General features: G+C 35.0%; 1 protein-coding gene across 1 annotated transcript in view; it reads left to right on the forward strand.

Moving 5' to 3' along the window:
• LOC123702520 (spectrin beta chain, non-erythrocytic 1) overlaps nucleotides 1–21,286 on the forward strand; it is a 111,205-nt gene that overhangs the window by 9,147 nt on the left and 80,772 nt on the right. The window contains exons 2-6 of the mRNA XM_045650300.1: nucleotides 10,963–11,147; nucleotides 12,854–13,026; nucleotides 16,692–16,859; nucleotides 20,194–20,310; nucleotides 20,778–20,935. Coding sequence (XP_045506256.1) covers nucleotides 11,081–11,147; nucleotides 12,854–13,026; nucleotides 16,692–16,859; nucleotides 20,194–20,310; nucleotides 20,778–20,935 — 683 coding nt within the window. The 5' untranslated portion in view covers nucleotides 10,963–11,080. The remainder of the gene's footprint in view (nucleotides 1–10,962; nucleotides 11,148–12,853; nucleotides 13,027–16,691; nucleotides 16,860–20,193; nucleotides 20,311–20,777; nucleotides 20,936–21,286) is intronic.

Below are 21,286 nucleotides of genomic sequence, written 5' to 3' on the forward strand. Positions count from 1 at the left end.
CCTGAGCATGCTCAAGTGGAAACAAGGCTTTAGCGTGGTGCTAATGTATAGACTATAGGCTATAGTCTTCCGTGATAAATGTAATTCCTAACAGTGAATTTTTGCAAACAAGCAAATATATATGCACTATCAAATCCATGCAAATTCGTATGAACTCTAGGATATTTTTTCCCCACTTTTGCAACATTTTTCATTGCTGTTTTTCTTGCATTGGTATTACAAAACATTTATGTGTAAGAAAATAGCATTCTTTATCTACCTTGTGGATGACGTCAGCGCTTATCGCGAAGATATTGGGCACAGATAACAAATTTAAACCTTGATTCTGATAAAAAATTATATCCTTTTTGAATTTTTTTTTAAATATTTGCAGTTTGATCTATTATTATTACGTTCTGTATTTACTAGGATATTTTTGGCATATTAACTGAGTCAGAGATAAAAAATTGCTAACTATAATGTAAATCACGCCTAAAATCGTCTTCTTTGAAATGGATGGAACTTTGATAAAGGCATACGATTTTAATTTTCAGTTGTATAGCATTACAATTTTTCATTAAACATAGGATACCTATTCATCTCCTTTTTAATTCACATAATAAGCAATTAATTATCTATCGGTTTTATAACAAAAAAAAATCACGTTTTAAATCAGTAAAAATGCACAGACTAATGAAATTAACATTGATCTCGTCGCGTACTTTCTCGATAAAGGTGAAAGTCGCGAAGAAATGTGCGCGGTGTTGTGTCTGCTCTGTGTAGAATACAAACGATAGATGTTAATCTTTTAAATGTTATTTGTATGTTTGTATGTAGTAAGTCGGATATCATAGCGTCAAAAATGTTGAGGAGATTTTTTTATGGAGAGCATTTTCTGATACCGAAGCAAGCAATTTGGGCAAAATTTATGTGTCTATGTTTTATAGTTGTAACTACTCTATAGATAGGTAAGAGTACAATCGATTGATGTAAATCTAAATGTTATTTGTATGTTTGTATGTGTGTAGTGGATTTTTAAAGTTGGATATCATAGCGTCAAATTTGATGGGTTGATATTATTTTATTCAGAGAGTGACTTTCCGTCCGTGACTACTACTACTACTACTTTTGCTATTTTCGCCTACTGCGCTATGTCTGACTCATGATTTCAGTACCTATAGGTACTCTAATGAAAGTCCTAACGTACCACTCTATTAATACAAGTGATAACTGCGTTAAAAACAACCGACTTCAAACTTGCACTTGCAAAATTTACAAATATCTACAGACAAAAATGCTCATAAAATAAAAACTACTGGGCCTATCCGAATAAAATTTTTATGGGACCAAAACCTCGGAGTAATCGGTGTACATACATAAAAAAAAAAAATATACCGGCCGAATTGATAACCTCCTCCTTTTTTTTGAAGTCGGTTAAAAACCGTATCAAAATACGGTGCGTTGTTTTAAAGATCTAAGCATACTAGCATATAGGGCCAGACAAACAGCGAGAAGCGACTTTGTTTTATACTATGTAGGTATTTTGTGAAGATATGAAATCAATCAATTAACGAATGACGAAAATACAACTACACTGTAGGACAATTTATGATTAAATCGCTTGTATCGGGAACAGAAAATTCTTATGTGCAACTCTTAGAGCAATTTCCTATTAAACACTAAATTGATATAAAACCACGTCCCGTTTTAAAACTGTACATTTATTAACGCAAAAACATAAAGTTTTTGTTTATGTATTGTAAAGACTCAAATTGCCACATTAGGTGTTCGGAATAGTTTTGGCTATTCTGCATTTTAAAACCGTCCGTGAAATTTTTAATTATCTGCGGAACATTTATAGTCTGTTGCTTGATGTCTGACAGCTTGCATGTAGATTTAAATCAATTTGAATTTTGAAAAAGGAACGCCGAAAAGGAGCTTTCACGTTGACGTTAAGATTGTCAAGAGCGAGTGGGAGTCGCGACAGAAGGGTTCCGTACAAATAATTTAACCTTGAAATTGTGAGAATTAGATCAAATTTTAATGCTACCGGGAGGCAATAGTTTTCAAATTAAAGAAGCATCGAAATCTGTTCATCCAGTCAAAAGTTCTGAAATAACCCAAGACAAAATACAGTCGAATTGAGAACCTCCATTTTTGAAGTCGGTTAAAAATGGAACACGTTCCGAAAGAGGCGCGTGAGCATGACCTTGACGTCCGGTTCGGGGGTCGCTGTCGCAGTGCGAGCGACTTTTGTTGTTAATACCGGTATATGTATGTTGTACGTACGCGTCTATGATTAGTCGTGTCACACAGTTATGTGCAATTTTGAAAATAGAACGCCAAAAGAAGCGACTATTATCAAATTGAATCAAAAATGTATGTGTTCCGAGTGAGGCACGTGACCTTGACGTCCTGTTCGGTGGTCGCGGACGCAGTGCGAGCGATGCCATACGTGGTGAGGGTGCGACTGTAAGTTTTGTAACGTGTATCGGTTGTTGTACGCATCTATGATTAGTCGTGTGAAACAGTTATGTGCAATTTTGAAAATGGACCGAACGTTTTCAAATTTAATAAAAATGGAACGTGTTCCGAGCGAGGCGCGTGACCTTGACGTCCGGTTCGGGGGTCGCGGTCGCAGTGCGTGCGGTTGCATACGCGGAGCGGGTGGCCGTTGATGTTTTGACGCGTACCGATTCGTAGTACGTACGCGTACCAATATGATTTTATGTGCAATTTTGAAAATAGAACGTCGAACACGCGCCGGGTCGCCAGTAATAATGTTATTTACTAATTTGGCACACATAATGTGTCAATCCCGTTCACCAATAAATATCGGAAACTTGATAGCATTTATCTAACGATAATTTAAATCCATTAAAAATATCTTGACCTTTCTAGTTTCTAGTAAAGCGATTAATTTCGAGTAAGATTCTAACGACAGCCACTAGGTATTTCGCTATTATTTTATCAAGAATTTTATCGAAGCCTTAAAAGTGCAATGATTAAGATATCTATCTGTACCTACTTGCTATATTATAAAACTGAACAGTTTGTTTATTTGTTTGCTTGGCTCGAATCTCTGAAAAATGCTTCCGATTTGAGTAATAATAACACTGTTAGGATATACTGATTGCAATAATGGACTATCCATTTATCGAAGAAGGCTACAGGCTCTTTAGGTATTATTAAGTTAGGTAGATTTAATGATAGTGCGTCAATTTAAATATACTGTTTTTTTATTTGATATATCATTATTAATTTATAGATATAGATATTTTTAGAGTGCTAGATAATACAGGTTTATGCTAATTTATAGATAAAGCAAGACCAATTAATTTTTTATGGTTGATAAAAGCCAAATTTGAATTATTTTTGTAGTATAATTACTTTATATCATAGGAACAAGGAAATGTTTGTAACTACTATGCCTTTATCAAATCACTACATAGTATAAAAAAGTCGCTTTCTCTGTCCCATATGTATTATGTATGCTTAAATCTTTAAAACTACGCAACGGATTTTAATGCGGTTTTTTTAAATAGAGGTTTTAGTATATAATTTATTATGTTTTAGGCAAAGAAGGCGAAACCGCGGGCGAAAAGCTAGTACATAATTAAATAAACTTTATTCAATGGATAACTCGAAATTACGCATTTACGTAACTCTTAATTTGTTATCTATGTAACATACTGAAATTGCATTTTTCAACGTAAACTGGTCCGTGTCTTATCTCTAGTTTATAGCCGTTGTGTTATATTTTAAAATAACTGTATTTATTAATACCTGTGTGATTTATTTTACTGATAAACATTAATATTTTTTATGAATGATTGAAGAAATTTGCAAATAATATAGACCCTTTAAGATCTGCAAAACTTAAATAAAGCGAGAAGTTAACAGTAACTAAATAACATAGTTTGATAAATAACATATTTTAATAATGGATGGAAAATTTTCTAATGGCTAAATAAAATAATTTTTTAGCCTGCATAAAATTTGAATAAATTATAATGACCTTTTAAACAGAACGCTAGAAATATTTTTAATTTTTATCATTACAGGAAGTCGTCTTTTTTCGTTCGTAACTGATTAGTTATTTGTAATCCATACTAATATTATAAATGCGAAAGTAACTCTGTCTGTCTGTCTGTTACTCAATCACGCCTAAACTACTGAACCAATTTCCATGAAATTTGGTATGGAGATATTTTGATACCCGAGAAAGGACATAGGCTACTTTTTATCCCGGGAAAATGACGCAATCCCGGAAATCCCACGGGAACGGGAACTATGCGGGTTTTTCTTTGACTGCGCGGGCGAAGCCGCGGGCGGAAACCTAGTTTACAATATTTTATGTGGTAATACTGCGTTTTGTGTCTTTATGCTCGGAATGTTAGTAATAAACTTATTTTTCTGGTTTTCGGTTATAACCTACTAGCTTACCGCCCGCGGCTTCGCCCGCTTTGTCTAAAACCTAATAAATTATATACTAAAACCTTCCTCTTGAATCACTCTATCTATTAAAAAAACCGCATCAAAATCCGTTGTGTAGTTTTTAAGATTTAAGCATATAAAGGGACATAGGGACAGAGAAAGCGACTTTGTTTTATACTATGTAGTGATTACGGTTAACACAAAATGCATAATATTTTAAGTGTGTAAATACAAAGTATATATTGCAAGTTGAGAAGAAAACTGTAATGTCTCTGTTCAAGAACATATTTTAGGCTGTTTTCTTGATGTATCTTGAATGTACAGTCATAAGATTTATAAACTGTAGATTTCATAGACTTATCTTGCGAAATTAAAATAAGACGATTAATAACTCTACAAACATAATCCTTATTTATATTCATACGTAACAAGTAAGCAGAGTTACTTTCGCATTCGTAATATTATTATTTATAATTAGTAAACAACCATCGTATTCTTTTGTATAATAAACCACATTATGAATGGCCTGTAAACGTAATACCGTCGGGAATTCATCGGTGACGATATTATCATTTTGTTTTCATTCACGTATATGGAGTACGGTGTTGTATAACTTGAATCAATTCGTGTATCATAGGAATTGTTAAATAAGTAGAATGCGCCCCCTGTGACGTGTTGGTATGTTACAAAACTAAATATACAAACATATAAAGGAAAACAAGTTAGTTGGATTTGTAGCTGTGGGGATTGGGATAATAACTCCTTAAAATTTTTGGAAACCGTATAAAAATATGGTCTACTCGGGCGAAGCCGGGGCGAGAAGCTTGGTATGTAAAAAATTTAAACATAGGTTAGGTAGGTAGTTATAGTTTGGTTAGTTAGAACTGTCCCCGAAAGCCAGTTTGACCGACTTAGTATTCTGCCCTTTATCCCGGAAATATTCCTCGTAATATGGTTAAACTAAAGACAAAGAATCTACCAGCAAAAAAACAATCACAATGAACAAAGTGTCTAGAATCAATATAAATTTCGGATACAATTCGCCCTCTAACAGTGGGGCCACACCCCGTCGCGCCGAAAAGGTCAATCGTCTATGAATGAAGCGGCTTATTGTTCGCTGATTTTGGCCGCGAATTTGATACTATCCTCTCGCTGTTATGTACGCCTGGTACTCGGTCGCGTTGAGTGTGAGTTCGAGGTTTTAAGGACAACTTAAGTTAAACTTAAAGCTTACTTAACTGACTTGGCTTATTGTTCGCTGATTTTGGCCGCGAATTTGATACTATCCTCTCGCTGTTATGTGCGCCTGGTACTCGGTCGCGTTGAGTGTGACTTAAGTTCGAGGTTTTAAGGACAACTTAAGTTAAACTTAAAGCTTACTTAACTGACTTGGCAATAAGTTTTTATGACCATAAAAAATTATTGATTTTCCTATTTGTTTTTCATATTAAAATAACAATCATCATGAGGTTTTTGTGCAGTTTATTTGGGATCAATGTACAACAGATACCAACTTTGAAAATATCGAAATAATATTAATAATTAATAATTGGTACCTAAGTACTTAGTTATCATAATATTATGGAATTTTAAAATTTTACATACATACATTATTGTATCATGAAAGTTTATATATTTGTTTATCACAATAAGATTTGAATAGATCTAGAAATTTAGATAGGTTCGTTCAGTTTTATCATTTTCTTCTATCAGTATCGTTGGTGTCTCACGGTTTCTGTTTTCATATGGCTACTCTAACAATGCTGCTTTAGATCGCATCTTCTCAGTGTTATGGGCGCCTGGTACTTCGCTTTGTGTGATGTTTTTTTTTTTTTATTTGTACAGACTTGGATTACATATTATTTCAAGGGGCTGTTATTTCCATATGACTTGTATGTAGCGGGTGTAAATTATATCGAAATCATTATAATGTCTTTTAGATTTTATTGAAATCGTAACTATAGTTTCGTACTCGGCTTTTACTGCTTGGTAAGTATGTATTTAGAATGAATAAACGAAACTCCACATAGGTATACCGTATAGGTATTTTATTAAAAGAAACCTATGTTACAACTATTTATCCATACAATTATAGAAAATTCGTGAGCAAATTTTTTATTTTCTTATAAATTTATATTTATAAAAATTATTTCAACTAAGTTCAACAGCTATACAAGCGAGTTTATTTCACTACATTTCTACCTATTAGTTTTCGTTTAACAATGGGTAAAACATTTACAAAGAAATTTGTCATAAACGGTGACCTTGTGAATGCCTCTTGTTTTTGTTGTAGCACGTAGGTATGTGTTGTATTGTAACAAATTAACAACACTTTGTTGAAATACATGTACATATTGACATTATTTTCTTGTGTTCTTAATTAACTTGAAAAGAGGCGGGTTTTAATATTGTTATATTTATTTAAAAAACAATACAGACATATAAGTACATACATGTGTGATAATCTATCTCAAGAAATGGACGTAACATTTTTAGCTTGTTTGTTTGCATGTTTTTCGATATGTTTGAAGCAATCAAAGCCATTGTAATTATTAACAACTAGCTGTGCCCCGCGGTTTCACCCGCATTGCTACGCTCCTATTGGTCTTAGGGTGATGATGTGTAGCCTATAACCTTCCTCGATAAATGGGCTATCTAACACCGAAATAATTTTTCAAAACGGACTAGTAGTTCCTGATATTAGCGCGTTCAAACAAACAATCAAACAAACAAACTCTTCAGCTTTATAATATTAGTATAGATAAATTACAGAACCTAAGAGGTTTTGATTACGGTTACTATGATGTCTTGAAGCCTTCTTGAAGCAGTATTATTTTTAGTATGGGAAAGTGATGGCGATGATGATGATGACAGCTGCACTTTTTTATATTGGAATTGATATTGCTTTAGAACATCATGGTAATCATGCAGCATGGTGTAGTAGGATAAATAAAACATTGTTAACGCAACAATAATAAAAAAAGACGTGTGGCACTCGGGGACTGCCGCGGTAAAGCTATTATAGGCATAGCATGCCTTCAAGCCACACCTCCGAGCCCGTCGGAGTGGGGAGCGTGAGGCTTTTCGTTACGGAATTTCTCGATTCGGTCCCCGCGCTCAAGGCCCGCGATAGAAGCTATGCAATAGCTTAATAAATAATAAACTAATTATTAATCCAGCTCATACCGCCTTCGGTTAAGGAGTGATCTAGATTCTTAGTGCATACATTGATAAGTCGATAGCTAGATAGCATTCGAGTAACTACTTGAAGGTGTTGCGAGGATGTAGTCACGTAGGATTTAATTGTGTTGTGAAAGGATGGTTATTTGTTGCTAGATTTCCGCCCGCGGCTTCGCGCGCGTTTTCAAAGATAACCCCTCATAGTTCAAATGTAGCCTATATATTTTTCTAAAGAATATCTATTAGCCCAATAGATTTTAATAAATGCATGAAAAATATAATAGTTAAGAGATTCGTCTCTAGCACAGGTTTATACCTAGTTGAAGCGATCGTCGAGTTTAAATTGTGTTATGTCAATGTATTGTACTAAATAAATGATTTTTATTATTATTATGTAATATCAATCGACAAGAACATTAAACGTTTCTTATTGCAACATATTAATGATTAAACAATGCTATAAGAAGCAACGCGTATGTATGAATGAAGATAATTAATGTAAATTATGATTATTAATTACTAGCGGTCCGCCCCGGCTTCGCCCGTGGTACATTTTTACGTTTTCTCTCCATAAGAACCATCCTCGTACCTACTTCAAGAAATGTAAAAAAAAAGAATTAACGAAATCGGTTCAGTTGTTCTCGAGTTATGCGCTTACCAACACATTTTGGGATTCATTTTTATGTTATAGATTATTATTAAACTAGATAACTGCCTTGACTTCACTCGTCGTCCTGTGACGGACTGACGGAATAACGACACGATTAACACTACAAAATTATCATAATCTTCGCTAACGGCATAAAAAACCGCATAGTCTATATTCTATAATATGCACTAACAAAAAGCGAGCGTTTATCGAGAATTTACAGCTGTTTTGCTTAAGTCTTATAAATTCTCTCACATAGAGTAAAACCACATTTCAATCCATATCTCATTATGCATAAAATCTACTTTGACCAAAGCTCTTTAAAATTCTCTAATAAAGAGGAGATGTTTCTACATTCGTATAGAGTACTAGCTTTCCGCCTGCGGCTTCGCTCGCGTTTTCAAAGAAAAACCCGCATAGTTCCCGTTCCCGTGGGATTTCTGGGATAAAACCTAGCCTAAATTACTCGTGGATAATGTAGCTTTCGAATGGTGAAAGAATTTTTAAAATCGGTCCAGTAGTTTATGAGCCTATTCATTACAAACAAACAAACAAAGTTTTCCTCTTTATAATATTAGTGTAGACAACCATATCCCAATGATCTCATTACGCATATAATCTAACGTTTATAGCTGTTTTACTCAAAGCTCCATAAATTCTCTAACACACAGTAACACCATATCTCAATGATCTCATTATGCATATAATCTACCTACAATATAACATCACACATGTGCCACATTCAACGGTACGGTGCCGTGACAACAATGATGTACCCATCGCTTTCACCGGCCAATTGTGATGCTGGGGCATATGTATGGAATGGAGTGCTGTTCTAATCTAAATTAATATTATATAGCTGAAGAGTTGGTTTATTTGAACGCGCTTATCTCAGGAAAATTTCGATTTGAAAAATTCTTTCGGTGTTAGATAGCCCATTTATCGAGGGAGGTATAGACCAACAGGAGCAGAGCAATGCGGGTGAAACCGCGGGGCACAGCTAGTATTAATAAACGTATCTTGTACTTGTGCATTACTCTCATACACATACAGTTGCATATTATATCTACACTAATATTATAAAGAGGAAAACTTTGTTTGTTTGTTTGATTGTAATGAATAGGCTCATAAACTACTGGACCGATTTTAAAAATTCTTTCACCATTCGAAAGCTACATTATCCACGAGTAATATAAGATGGGTTTTAACCCGGAAATTCCACGGGAACGGGAACTATGCGAGTTTTTCTTTGAAACCGCGGGCGGAGCCGCCGGCGGAAAGCTAGTACATCATAAAATGCGAAGTATTCCTATTATTTTCGAAACATGACGTTTCAACATAACGGCACGGTCTTGCCGGCATAGCGCACACGCGATGCCGACACGGTGCTGGCCACGGTGTGTGAGTGTTAATGACCATATAATGGTGATTTCATTATTATATTAGCAGTTTGTTGTTGTTGAAATCACTACATAGTATAAAGCAAAGTCGCTGTCTCTGTCCTGATATCCATATGTATGATTAAACCTTTAAAACTGCGCCACGGATTTTGATGCATTTTTTGGAGTGAAACTTCTTTAGGTGCGTTGAGAGTAAATTTCAAGGTAACGTCATGGCAATACCGTCACGTCATTTTTAGTATCCTAATCTTGTTAAAGAAGTTTCACTTCTGAGTTCTGACACGTGTGCTCGGCACACACGCTCTTTTTTTTTTAATGAATGGGGTGTTCTTCGAGGAAGGTTCTGGTATATAATTTGTTAAGTTTTCTACAAAGCGGACAAAGCTTCGCGCGGAAAGCTAGTAACTGATAAATTTGCTATACGAATTCGTCGCAACAACCCAGGTCCACTATCAATGTCCAAATAGACCGCCTCCGATGCGATTGCGCAGGTCAGCGAACTATCTCCCACGTTATTGTTTATATTCAGTTTGTGATAACGGTTCATAATTATTATATTATTTTGACTGCGTTTTTAATTAACGTTAGTTTTGTTGGATTTTATCACTGTGTTGTGCTGTTTTGGTCATTTAATGGTCCATTTGGTTCTTGACCTCTTGATTTTGTGATGTGTAATGTCTTGAGGATGTAACAATAGTATAGACTTTATATCTTCTAGAACGTCCCACTAATATTATAAATGCGAAACTTTGTGAGGATGTGTGTGTGTGTTTGTTTGTTACTCTTTCACTACTGAACCGATTACAATGAAACTTAGCACACATATAGAGGGTAACTTGGATTAGCACATAGGATAGGTTTTATCCCGGAAATCCCTCGGAAACGGAACTATGCGGGTTTTCTTTGAAAACGCAGGCGAAGCCGCGGGCGGAAATCTAGTCACAAATATAACCACAACGAAGTTATAAGGGGTCGAAATTGAATTGCTTCGAGAAAAAGTATGGAACGGCCGCGCGCCGGCCCGGCCCGGTCGCGGCAGACACAATAGATTTTCTATTGTGTCCGGGGCCTGAGTTATTAAGCGTGTTTATAGTTCGAATAGGCAACGACTTGTTTTATTAGACTTCTCGACTTCTTAATTCTCATCAAAGAAAAAGCAAACATTTAAAACAGCCATTCCACTAAAAAATATCAAGAATGTCATTGCAAATTATGAGATGAAAGTACGTACTTCATATAATTCAATTTGGCCGCTTTGATCTACAACTCGACAAAATCGTTTGGAATTCTTCATCTGACATATTTGTTTATCAACAGATCAAACCATAAAAAATAGAGTCACAAAATCAATAAGTCAATTAAGTGCAATAACAAGCATAAGTGTAAGTGCGAATATAAGTGTAAGTGTAAGTGAAGTGGGGCAAATGTCGTGACAATGCAGAGGCAGCTTAGCAACGTCAGTATACAATCCTATCAGGATTACCAGCCTTCGAGACGATATGGTAACTATTTTGATAATGACGTCATATTTATTGACTTAGGAAAGATATGTTTTTAGTATATTTATGCTCAGTCTACATTTTTCAACTGTGGAGTCTTTGTAATACTATTTTAGACAGATAAAATGTGCTCATTTAACAATTTTGATCGAACAAAACATTCACAACTAAAATATACTGCAAGAATAATTTTTAACACATTTAGTTTCTAAAGATAAATCTTCTACTATATAAAAATAAGTCGGCTTTTCCTTCCTGACGCTATAACTACAGAACGCAAGAACCGATTTCCACGGATTTGCATTCGTTGGAAAGGTCTCAGACTCCGTGAGGTTTGTAGCAAAGAAAATTCAAGAAACATTTCAAAAGAAAAGCGGGAAAACTGGGTTAATCATTTTTCACATACAGCGCCTTATGTAACATTTCGTTTGGTATTTAAACATAAGGTGGCGAAAGGAGTTCGCCGGGTTCGCTAGTCTCAATATATAAACAAGCGAATTAATTTTAATTATCTACAAAAATTTCTACTTCCTTGGGGGTGCAATGTCTTAAAACAGTATTATTTCCAGGATGGTCAGAGCGGTGTCATTTTCCCTGACTGGAAATAAGACTACTTTAAGACATGCCCAGACTTATATAATGGCGATTTATGGAAAATTACAGTGACACCTCAAAAACCTTAGACGACAATACAAAATTGCGTCCACATTTTTTTGCAGCACTGTAAAAATATTTGACCGCAGTCGCTGTGTGGTTGTAGGTACGTACTATGTTTTTATGGACGTCGAATTTTTGCATAATCATAAAAGTCAAGGTTACTTCGTACAAATCACGTTATTGTATTTTGTAATACCATATTTAGAATTCACGATGTTAATATAAATATTTTTGTTGCATCGCTAACAGATGATTTGGTAATTGATGAAGGTAAGGTTTTATTTAATAATTTGGGTGTTTATTTTGATCTGAAATGTGAAAAATAAATATATTATACTGAATATTAATGGCAGTTTGGTTGTGAAGATACGGAAGTAGTTGTACATAGGTTTTGGTAATATGTTTTGAGTCACAAGGTATTATCTTAGAAACCTTTAAACTTACATGCTCTAAACGACAAAGAGCCTATAAAGAAGACTGTGCAAACGCATTATTTTTGTATAGAATTTCTCTTCAATATTAAAAATTTTGAATGAATTAATGCTGTACATTTTCTTAAGCATTCCACACAATAGCGGTGATATCTTCAAGCTTTATTATAACGCTGTTTAGAAATGGCTATTGTTCATTATTAGCTAATAGTAAAATATTTATACACTTTGTAAACAATAAATTGATCAATTGTAATTTTATTTTTAATGCAACAGAGGATGAAGATGAAGGTGAGAAATGTTGAGTTGAAGATTATTTCAAAAACACAATATTTTAATGAAAAAAATAACTGTTATGATAATAACTGAACTCATAAAGTATATTTTCATCTCTCTTTTTTATTGTTTTAAATATAATTATATATTAATTGAATAATTGAGTTTAATAATTACATCTTCATGACGTAGTCGTCCCGTTTAATCATATATTTTAGGTACTGTTATAATAATTGTTAAGTAATGCATTATAACGTTCGTTAACGTTTCATGATGATAAGAAACCTAAAGCACAAACCCTATCTTCTATTTCCAAGCAAAACACTCACCACTGTATCCTTTCAGGGTCCCAATATGAGCCCGGCGGGTACGCGACCGCAGTGCAACAACGTTCCAACATGACGCAGCGAGAGGACGTGCTCAAGTTCGAGCAGGGCCGCATCAGGGCACTGCAGGAGGAGCGGCTGCACATACAGAAGAAGACTTTCACGAAATGGATCAACTCGTTCCTGCAGAAGGTACGTTATAGTGTAGATCCGGCTCGAAGGACCAGTATGAGTCAGTTCCAACATGACACAGCGCGAGAACGTGCTCTAGTTCGATTTTCCCTCTTACCAATACAAGTTAAATGCTATATATTTGTAGTAACGATCCTATCATTATGATCATCATCATAACAATAGTTAAATTTATATTACACCATCTATAAGGACGGTGACGTTTCGTTTTGATATCTGGAGATTTCAGTGTTAATTCTGATCTTGTATGAGTTGTATCTCTCTTTCTTCTTATTCTTTATCTATCTAATCATCCGATGACTTAAACAAGTTTTAAGCTGGGAGGCAAAGTCCAATTGTTAAAACTATAACCCTATTCCATACCCTAAATTTCCACATGCCTGAATTTATTTATTACGGCTTACGTTTTCAATAGGACATACTACAACGTTTACTATAAAGTCTAGCCATAAATTTAATTGACAAATTTTCAATACGTGATCGGAATTATTTTATACAAAGTGCAAACAAATGAAGGTCGTATCACGGTCTCTGTAAACATTATGAGTAATAATTTGCAGGAAAATGACACAATTCTGCCGTCACCTATATTGTTTTGATTTAAATTGGGATGTGACATCATACAAGGTGCTTGCTTAGTTGCAATGAACGGCAGAAGGGAAAAGATTCAAGTTGTTCTTTATTATCGAAAGAGTCCGACTGTGAATACATGGCTTGTAAAGAATAGGATAAACGAATCCGATTGCGAAAGCATAATTTGGCTCCTAAAATGCACCATTTTCATTTTAATGTGTTATCACATTTAGTGTCACCCTTTCAATTTTGTTCCTTCTCGAATGTTCTTAGTTTAAATCTATGTTATTTAGGTATGCCTCACTTCAGTGGAGTCAGGTAAAAATACATATATTGCACAACTATGATATATAAGCAGGAAAAATTTATTAAGCAGTTTAATCGAGTTTTCTCTCGATAGAACTAACCTTTTAATAACTTAAGCCGACTAATAGCCAAGGTAAATAAAATCGATAAGTATCTACGTTGCAGGTGTGGAATAAGTGTTCTCTAAATTATGTAATAATCACTCTTCTTGTCATGCTTTTTTTCCTCTATTTTTTTTTTATTAATCTATACTAATATTATAAAGCTGAAGAGTTTGTTTGTTTGAACGCGTGTTCATCGAACTACGGGTCCGATTAGAAAAATAATTTCACTGTTAGATACTTCGTTAATCGAGGAAGGCTATAGGTATAGGCTATATATCATCACGCTAAGACTAATAGAAGTATGCGAGTAAAACCGAGAGCACAGCTACTTATTACAATCTCAATGAATGCAAAATCAGGGCGGGCGATAGTAGATACAAGTAATGTAAATATAAATAAACGCGTTAATTAAACACATATCAAAGAAAATAATATATTACATATTACGTTAATTAATGATATGATGTGGCGATGACTCCATCGGTTAATAATATATATTAATGATATTAGAGCTATGATTATAGTATGCACTAGCTTTAGACTTAGCGGTAATTATTAAAGAAATATAAGTTCTATTAAAAATAAATAAATACGTGGCACTTTTTCATCTATATAATATACTAGCTTTCCGCCCGCGGCATCGCCCGCGTTTTCAGAGAAAACCCCTAAACCTATCCTATCTCTCAAGTTGGATCGAACTGCACATGGTGTGTGAATTTTATTATAATCGGTTAAGTGGTTTAGAAGTCCATTGAGGACAAACATTGTGACACGAGATTTATATATATTAAGATTAAGATAAGATAATAAAATCGTAGTAAAGTCAAAAATGTACATTGAATATTTTTTTTTAAAGAATACTTGGGGCGCGATCTAAGTAGTTCCCGTTCCCTTGGGATTTCTGGAATAAAACCTATCCTTTGTGTTAATCCAAGTTACCCTCTATATGTGTGCTAAAATTCCTTGCAATCGGTTCAGTAGTATTTGCGGTAAAGTGTAACAAACATACATACCATCCTCATTCTCATTTATAATATTAGTAGGAAGTAGGACAATATTAAGATCTATTAAGAAGTTATATAATAATTCATTGGACATTACCGCACACAGTGTGACCCCAATATTCTATTTAAAGGGCTTCGGTCATCCTTTGATATCAAATCAACAATGAAGTTATTGTAAGGGTGATACAACTTTGCGTCAAAATGTTTATAATAATAAAATAGGTCGCGATTGTTGTCGCTAAAGATGTAAACAATTGAAAATAAGGGGTGATTTTCATTGTGTAAGATCTTAGGTAGCGCATCCATTATTCTGCAGAGTTTTTGCTTTTTAAATAATTACAAAAGTGATTTGTCGAGATTTAATTGAAGTCTGTCAAAATTCATCCCTGTAAAGCCGGGTCCGCAGCGACAATTTTCTAACAAAACATGTTATCGAAACATGTTACCAAAACATGTTTGCAAAACCGCTCGTCCGCTGCGCCTATTTTTGTTATTGTTTTTATTTCATTTCAAAAATGAGTTCCGACGAAGAAGACGTGGAAGTTGTTTTAGCAATAGTTGATTTAGTTCTCCAAAGAAATAATAAAAATAGGTTCCGGGTCCGACCCTACCTGCAACCTCGTTCCTTCAATATTTATCAAGAACTAAAAATTGACATAGATAAATTAGGACGGACGTCTTCTTCTCGTGAGTGCGAACATAAAATGCGTTCCTTCCCCTCCCCGCAGGCGAACGCGGGGGATGTTATCCATTCGTCTCGGCAAACATGTTATTGTGATTTTGCTAACAAAACTGTTAGGCCACGCCCCTATTCGGTTAGCAAAACATGTTATCGTGTTAGCTAACACGATAACACGCCTAGCCTTAGCCTAGCCTTCCTCGATAAATGGGATATCTAACACCGAAATAATTTTTCAAATCGGACCGTAGTTCCTGAGATTAGCGCGTTCAAACAAACAAACAAACTTTTTAGCTTTATAATATTCGTAAATGATACCTTATAACTGTTAAAATTATTCCAGATACAGACTTACAAAGACGTTCAGAAAAGCCACAATTTTATTATTACAGACTTATATCTCTATCATGTATATGAACAATTTTATTTCTCTTTTATGCGAACCGAATTAACACAAACGATTGTGATGATGTTTATAGTGATTACTCACTCTTGTTTACACTTTTTAATTATAGTACAAAACTACATAGTGTGAAAAATGACCATTTTACAATATTTGTTTCATAATGACGATCTTCAATTTGTAGTGTTGGAGTCACCAATGTAGGGGCTTGTTATGTGCGGGTGTAATAAAAGATGATTAACTACGCAAAGGTTATATTTCGTTAACTACATAGGTATATTTATCCGTATGTAATTAATATTCGACCTAATGCGACCCACCCGCGTCCCGACAAGCCCGTGACTGTCCGTGCATAGCGCACGAACTGTTTATATATGAGTTACCGTGTGAACTTTCTTTGGACTACACTTGAAATTCGATAACTCATAAATTGGCTTGTCGTCGCTATAGTAGTTTTTTTATAGGAGTGTCTGAATAAAAATTGTTTTACTATACGTTACATTATATATACATAATTAAAAACATTGCCAAGTCTGCTAATGTAATGTGTAAAAATGTGTCACAACTTACTAAGGTTGTATTTGTATGACTTCCAGGCCCGCATGGAGGTGGAAGACCTCTTCGTCGATCTGGCGGACGGTCGGCGGCTACTCAAACTGCTGGAAATCATCAGTGGAGAGCGTCTGCCGAGGCCCAACTCGGGCAGGATGCGGGTCCACAAGATCGAGAATGTCAATAAGTCACTCAGCTTCTTGCATACTAAGGTAAGATAGTAGGGTAAAATGGTGAAAAGTGTTAAACGATAGACTGGTTCAAATTTCGGCTCAGTTTTTTCTAATTCAAAAATTTCAAAGATTGATATTTCATATCAATACCAAAGCCCAAAAATTATATTTTAAGACGAGTCAACTTCATCAACTAATGTCCGAACCAATTTATATATAAGTTATTCATTCAAATTAACACCTTATTTAAAGTCTTAACTATATTCTACACGCTCATTAGAAAACTGCCCAATGAACGCAAAGGCAGAGTTTTGCTTCAGACAATTTTTGAACGTGATGGTCAGTCGAGTAACGAGTTGTTTATTGTACGTGTATGATTTCATGTTAAATTCCAAAAATAAATACTCAATTCTAATGATATCTCCATTATCTATAAAAGTATTGTAGATATGTGAAATTAATTATTCTCTCACGCACGCACGCGTAAGGCCGGTTACTCATTATCTATGTGGAGTTGGATAAGCTGATAAATGACTTTGCGATATGCGTGACGTCATAGATTAAGATATGTTTATAAGTTTACACTAAATAAGAGATGCACAGCTATAGAGGTTTATAGGTAAAAACTTAAGAACTTCAGTTTAAGTATTTATAAGAGGGATCGAGCAAAAGCAGGGCGTACAACAAATAGTACTAAAACAGAGCGTGTTTGCCGAACACGCGTTGGACAAACTTCTTTGGCAAGATTCAAAGATACTTACCAAATTGTCGCCCTTGACGTGACCTTGAAAATTTTACCCTCAACGCGCCTAAAGATGTTTCCGATCAAAGAAGCAAAAAAACCACCAACCAAAATACTGTGTATATAGGATATGCTACAACACCTACACGATACGTTAAATTGAAAAAAGAAAGTGTGCATAATTCGGAAAAAACATCTGTTATTTTCATTGATAAATGAAGTTAAGACGATATCCGACACATATTAAGTAAAAATACTGCTTATGTAAAAAATTGCAAACCTAGCATCATTTCAAAATATAGACAACTAGGTTTCCGCCCGCGACTTCGCCCGCGCAGTCGAAGAAAAACCCGCATAGTTCCCGTTCCCGTGGGATTTCCGGGATTGCGTCATTTTCCCGGGATGAAAATAGCCTATGTCCTTTCTCGAGTATCAAAATATCTCCATACCAAATTTCATGAAAATTGGTTCAGTAGTTTAGGCGTGATTGAGTAACAGACAGACAGAGTTACTTTCGCATTTATAATATTAGTATGGATTCTAAGAAGTATTGGATTCTACATAAGAGAATCGAAATGAAAGAGATACTAGTTTCCACTTTACTTATCGGAAATAATCTATACTTAATACTATAAGGCTGAAGAGTTTGTTTGAACGCGCTAATCTCGGAAATTACTGGTCCGATTTGAAAAATTATTTTGTTGTTAGATAGCCCGTTTATCGAGGAAAGCTTATAGGGCACAGGCTATATATCAGTCGCTAAGACCAACAGAAGCTGAGCCACTAGTTACTTATATAATAAACCAATTAACAGAATTAAAAACATATCTTCAAGAAGTGTACAGCCTTGTGGGGCTTCCTAATAACAAGTGGGCTATCTCTTGATATCTCTTATCTATTGTGATTGCGTTTGATATGATAAATTGTAATAGAAAATGTACAATAGGGTAAAATTATGTAATGTACTCGATTGAATGGCAATGTTGTTTTTATAGTGGAATGTTTTTCGATATTTAAATCTTTTTCAAGCCCGGGAAAAGCCGGGAATATAGTCTCATATCGAAATTTAAGGTCTAGCGCGCAAGAGCAACTTTTGTCTCCGCAACTATTTTGTCTCTCCCATCAACTCTATGGGCTAATAAGAAAGTGTGCGCACGTAGCGACGTAACTAGTTGCGGAGACAAAAGTTGCTCTTGCGCGCTAGCTCTAAAAGAATTAAAGGCATGTTATACGTAAAAAGGTGTGCATAGGTTACCTGAGTAGACGTTGCAATGTGTCTTATTATTCACATTTTATTTCAGTTGTCTTTTTTTCGTGTGTGCGCTATTGTAGGTACCATTTTTGAAGATCGAGTGTTATGTTTGTAACCTTTTCACTTATAATATCATTGGCATATTGTCAGCAAATTATTATTCGCATTGCATCAAACAAACATTTTGTAAATAAATAAGTCAAATCCTTACATTATGGATTGCAGCCCCTTGACCCATAAGACAAATAGGACCTCTCCATATAAGTATACAAAGCATAACATGAAACAATAAACAAACAACTGGTTCATATGAATTAGATAAAAAAATAGAAATGAAATAATACCATTATGACATTCCGCGAGAAGACCAGCAAGTGCCTGCTTTAGGTTTCCTCAAGGTTAAATATATGCAGTGTAAATTCAACCCTAATTACTTGAAATAAGGTATATATTGAATCGAAGGAAAATTAATTTACGGAGGTTGCACATATGCAGTGTAAATGTAACCCTAAGTACATGTAATAGGGTATATTTTTGATTGAAGGTAAAATTGGTTAGCGCGTGTATGCTTTGTCTAATTAGGATATATTTAGAACAAATTTTAAACATATTAACTAAGGATCACTTAAGGTTTATGCTTTGTCTCGCTCTAATGTGATAGGAGTGAGAGGGAAACACGATGGCAATGAAAGTCGGGTACTTTTTAAAGTTGGGGGATATTAATGGTCTTTTAATTAATCAACGTTTTGACACTGTTGAGGGCTTCATGTGGGTAGTTAAAATGTAGAACATATGGGTGTAAGAAAAATGTTGTTCATTAAAAAGCGGTATTTATATGAATACTTGCCAATTTTTTAACCGACTTCAAAAAAGGAGGAGGTTATCAATTCGGCCGGTATATTTTTTTTATGTGTGTACACCGATTACTCCGAGGTTTCTGAACCGATTTACGTGATTCTTTTTTTTTTTATATATATTGTGTTGACAAAGTAAAATGTGTTGGTTTAACAATAAAATAGGTAAAAGAAGAGTGTCTAATGTAGAATACCGTGCAAGTCTAATAACCTTGCTAAGTTATGGGAGATGATTTCTAGAGATAAAGATGTGTTCAGTGATCTTGATTGATTGATAATTAATCGATACAGTTTTATACAAGGCCAGAATCTTCTTAAACTTTGAGTGGTAAAAGGAAAGGTGGTAAATGGTAAAACTATGTCTTGACGAATTGACGATTCAAGAATGCTCCCAGAAGAAGTCTAATTGAATAAATAAATATTCCAGTCTGAGTTTGAATATTGTATGTTTTCAAGTTCTGCAGTAAGGAAACAGCTTTTCAAAATTATACTCAATGTCTAACATCATACGGTGCAATTTCGCAGGTCCGCTTGGAGTCCATAGGCGCTGAGGATATAGTGGATGGCAATCCTCGACTCATCCTCGGTCTGATATGGACGATCATCCTGCGTTTCCAGATTCAGGAGATCGAAATTGACGTGGTGAGTGTTTTGTAAAAACGTAATTTCAATTTTCCCTTAGAATAGAGATGATGGTCGATTTTTTCTATCATTTTAAAGTTTTCAAATAATTTAAATCAGTACTTCACTAAAATTATATTTGTAAATGCTATTTATTTCCTTTCTTTAAAATCAATGTAAAAACTAATCACTATGTTTGTTCAAATTATTTTAAAGTTCTAATGCTTTGCATTATTATATTATTTTGTGAAATGCTACTTATATAACGCTAAACGGTGAAGGAAAACATCGTGAGGAAACCGAAATGTCGAAGAATCAAAAGTTCGATGACATGTGACATCCGCCAACCCGCACTTTGCCAGCGTGGTGGATTATGGCCTGTACCCTCATAGGAGGCTCGTGTCCCAGCGGTGGGAACGTATATGGGCTGATGATGAAAATCTTACATATACACTATGTACCTTTTTAATTTATTTCCTATACTTCAGGACGAAGAGAACGAATCGTCCGAAAAGAAATCGGCAAAGGACGCTCTGCTGCTCTGGTGTCAGCGCAAAACGAGCGGCTACCACGGCGTGCATATACACAACTTTACGGACTCTTGGCGCTCCGGTCTCGGGTTCAATGCGCTTATACATGCACACAGGTGAGAACACACATTTACACACAGACAAACACGTACACGCACACACTAACACACGCACGTACCTATATACTTTCGTTCTATACACGCACGCACTCATCCACGTAAACACATACAGACTTGCATTAATTTTTAGGGTTCCGTACTGAAAGGGTAAAACGGGACCCTATTTACTCAGACATCGTTGTCTTTCTGTCTGTCTCCAGGCTGTAATCTCACAAACCGTGATAGCTAGAAAGCTGAAATTTTCAATGTATTTCCGTTGCCGCTATAACAACAAATACTAAAAATAAAATATTAAGGGGTAAAATTGTACCTAACACTTCGTTCGCGAGTCCGACTCACACTTGGTCG

The sequence above is a fragment of the Colias croceus genome, chromosome 23 (genome assembly GCF_905220415.1).
Source record: "Colias croceus chromosome 23, ilColCroc2.1".
In the NCBI taxonomy this organism is placed as follows: domain Eukaryota; kingdom Metazoa; phylum Arthropoda; class Insecta; order Lepidoptera; family Pieridae; genus Colias; species Colias croceus.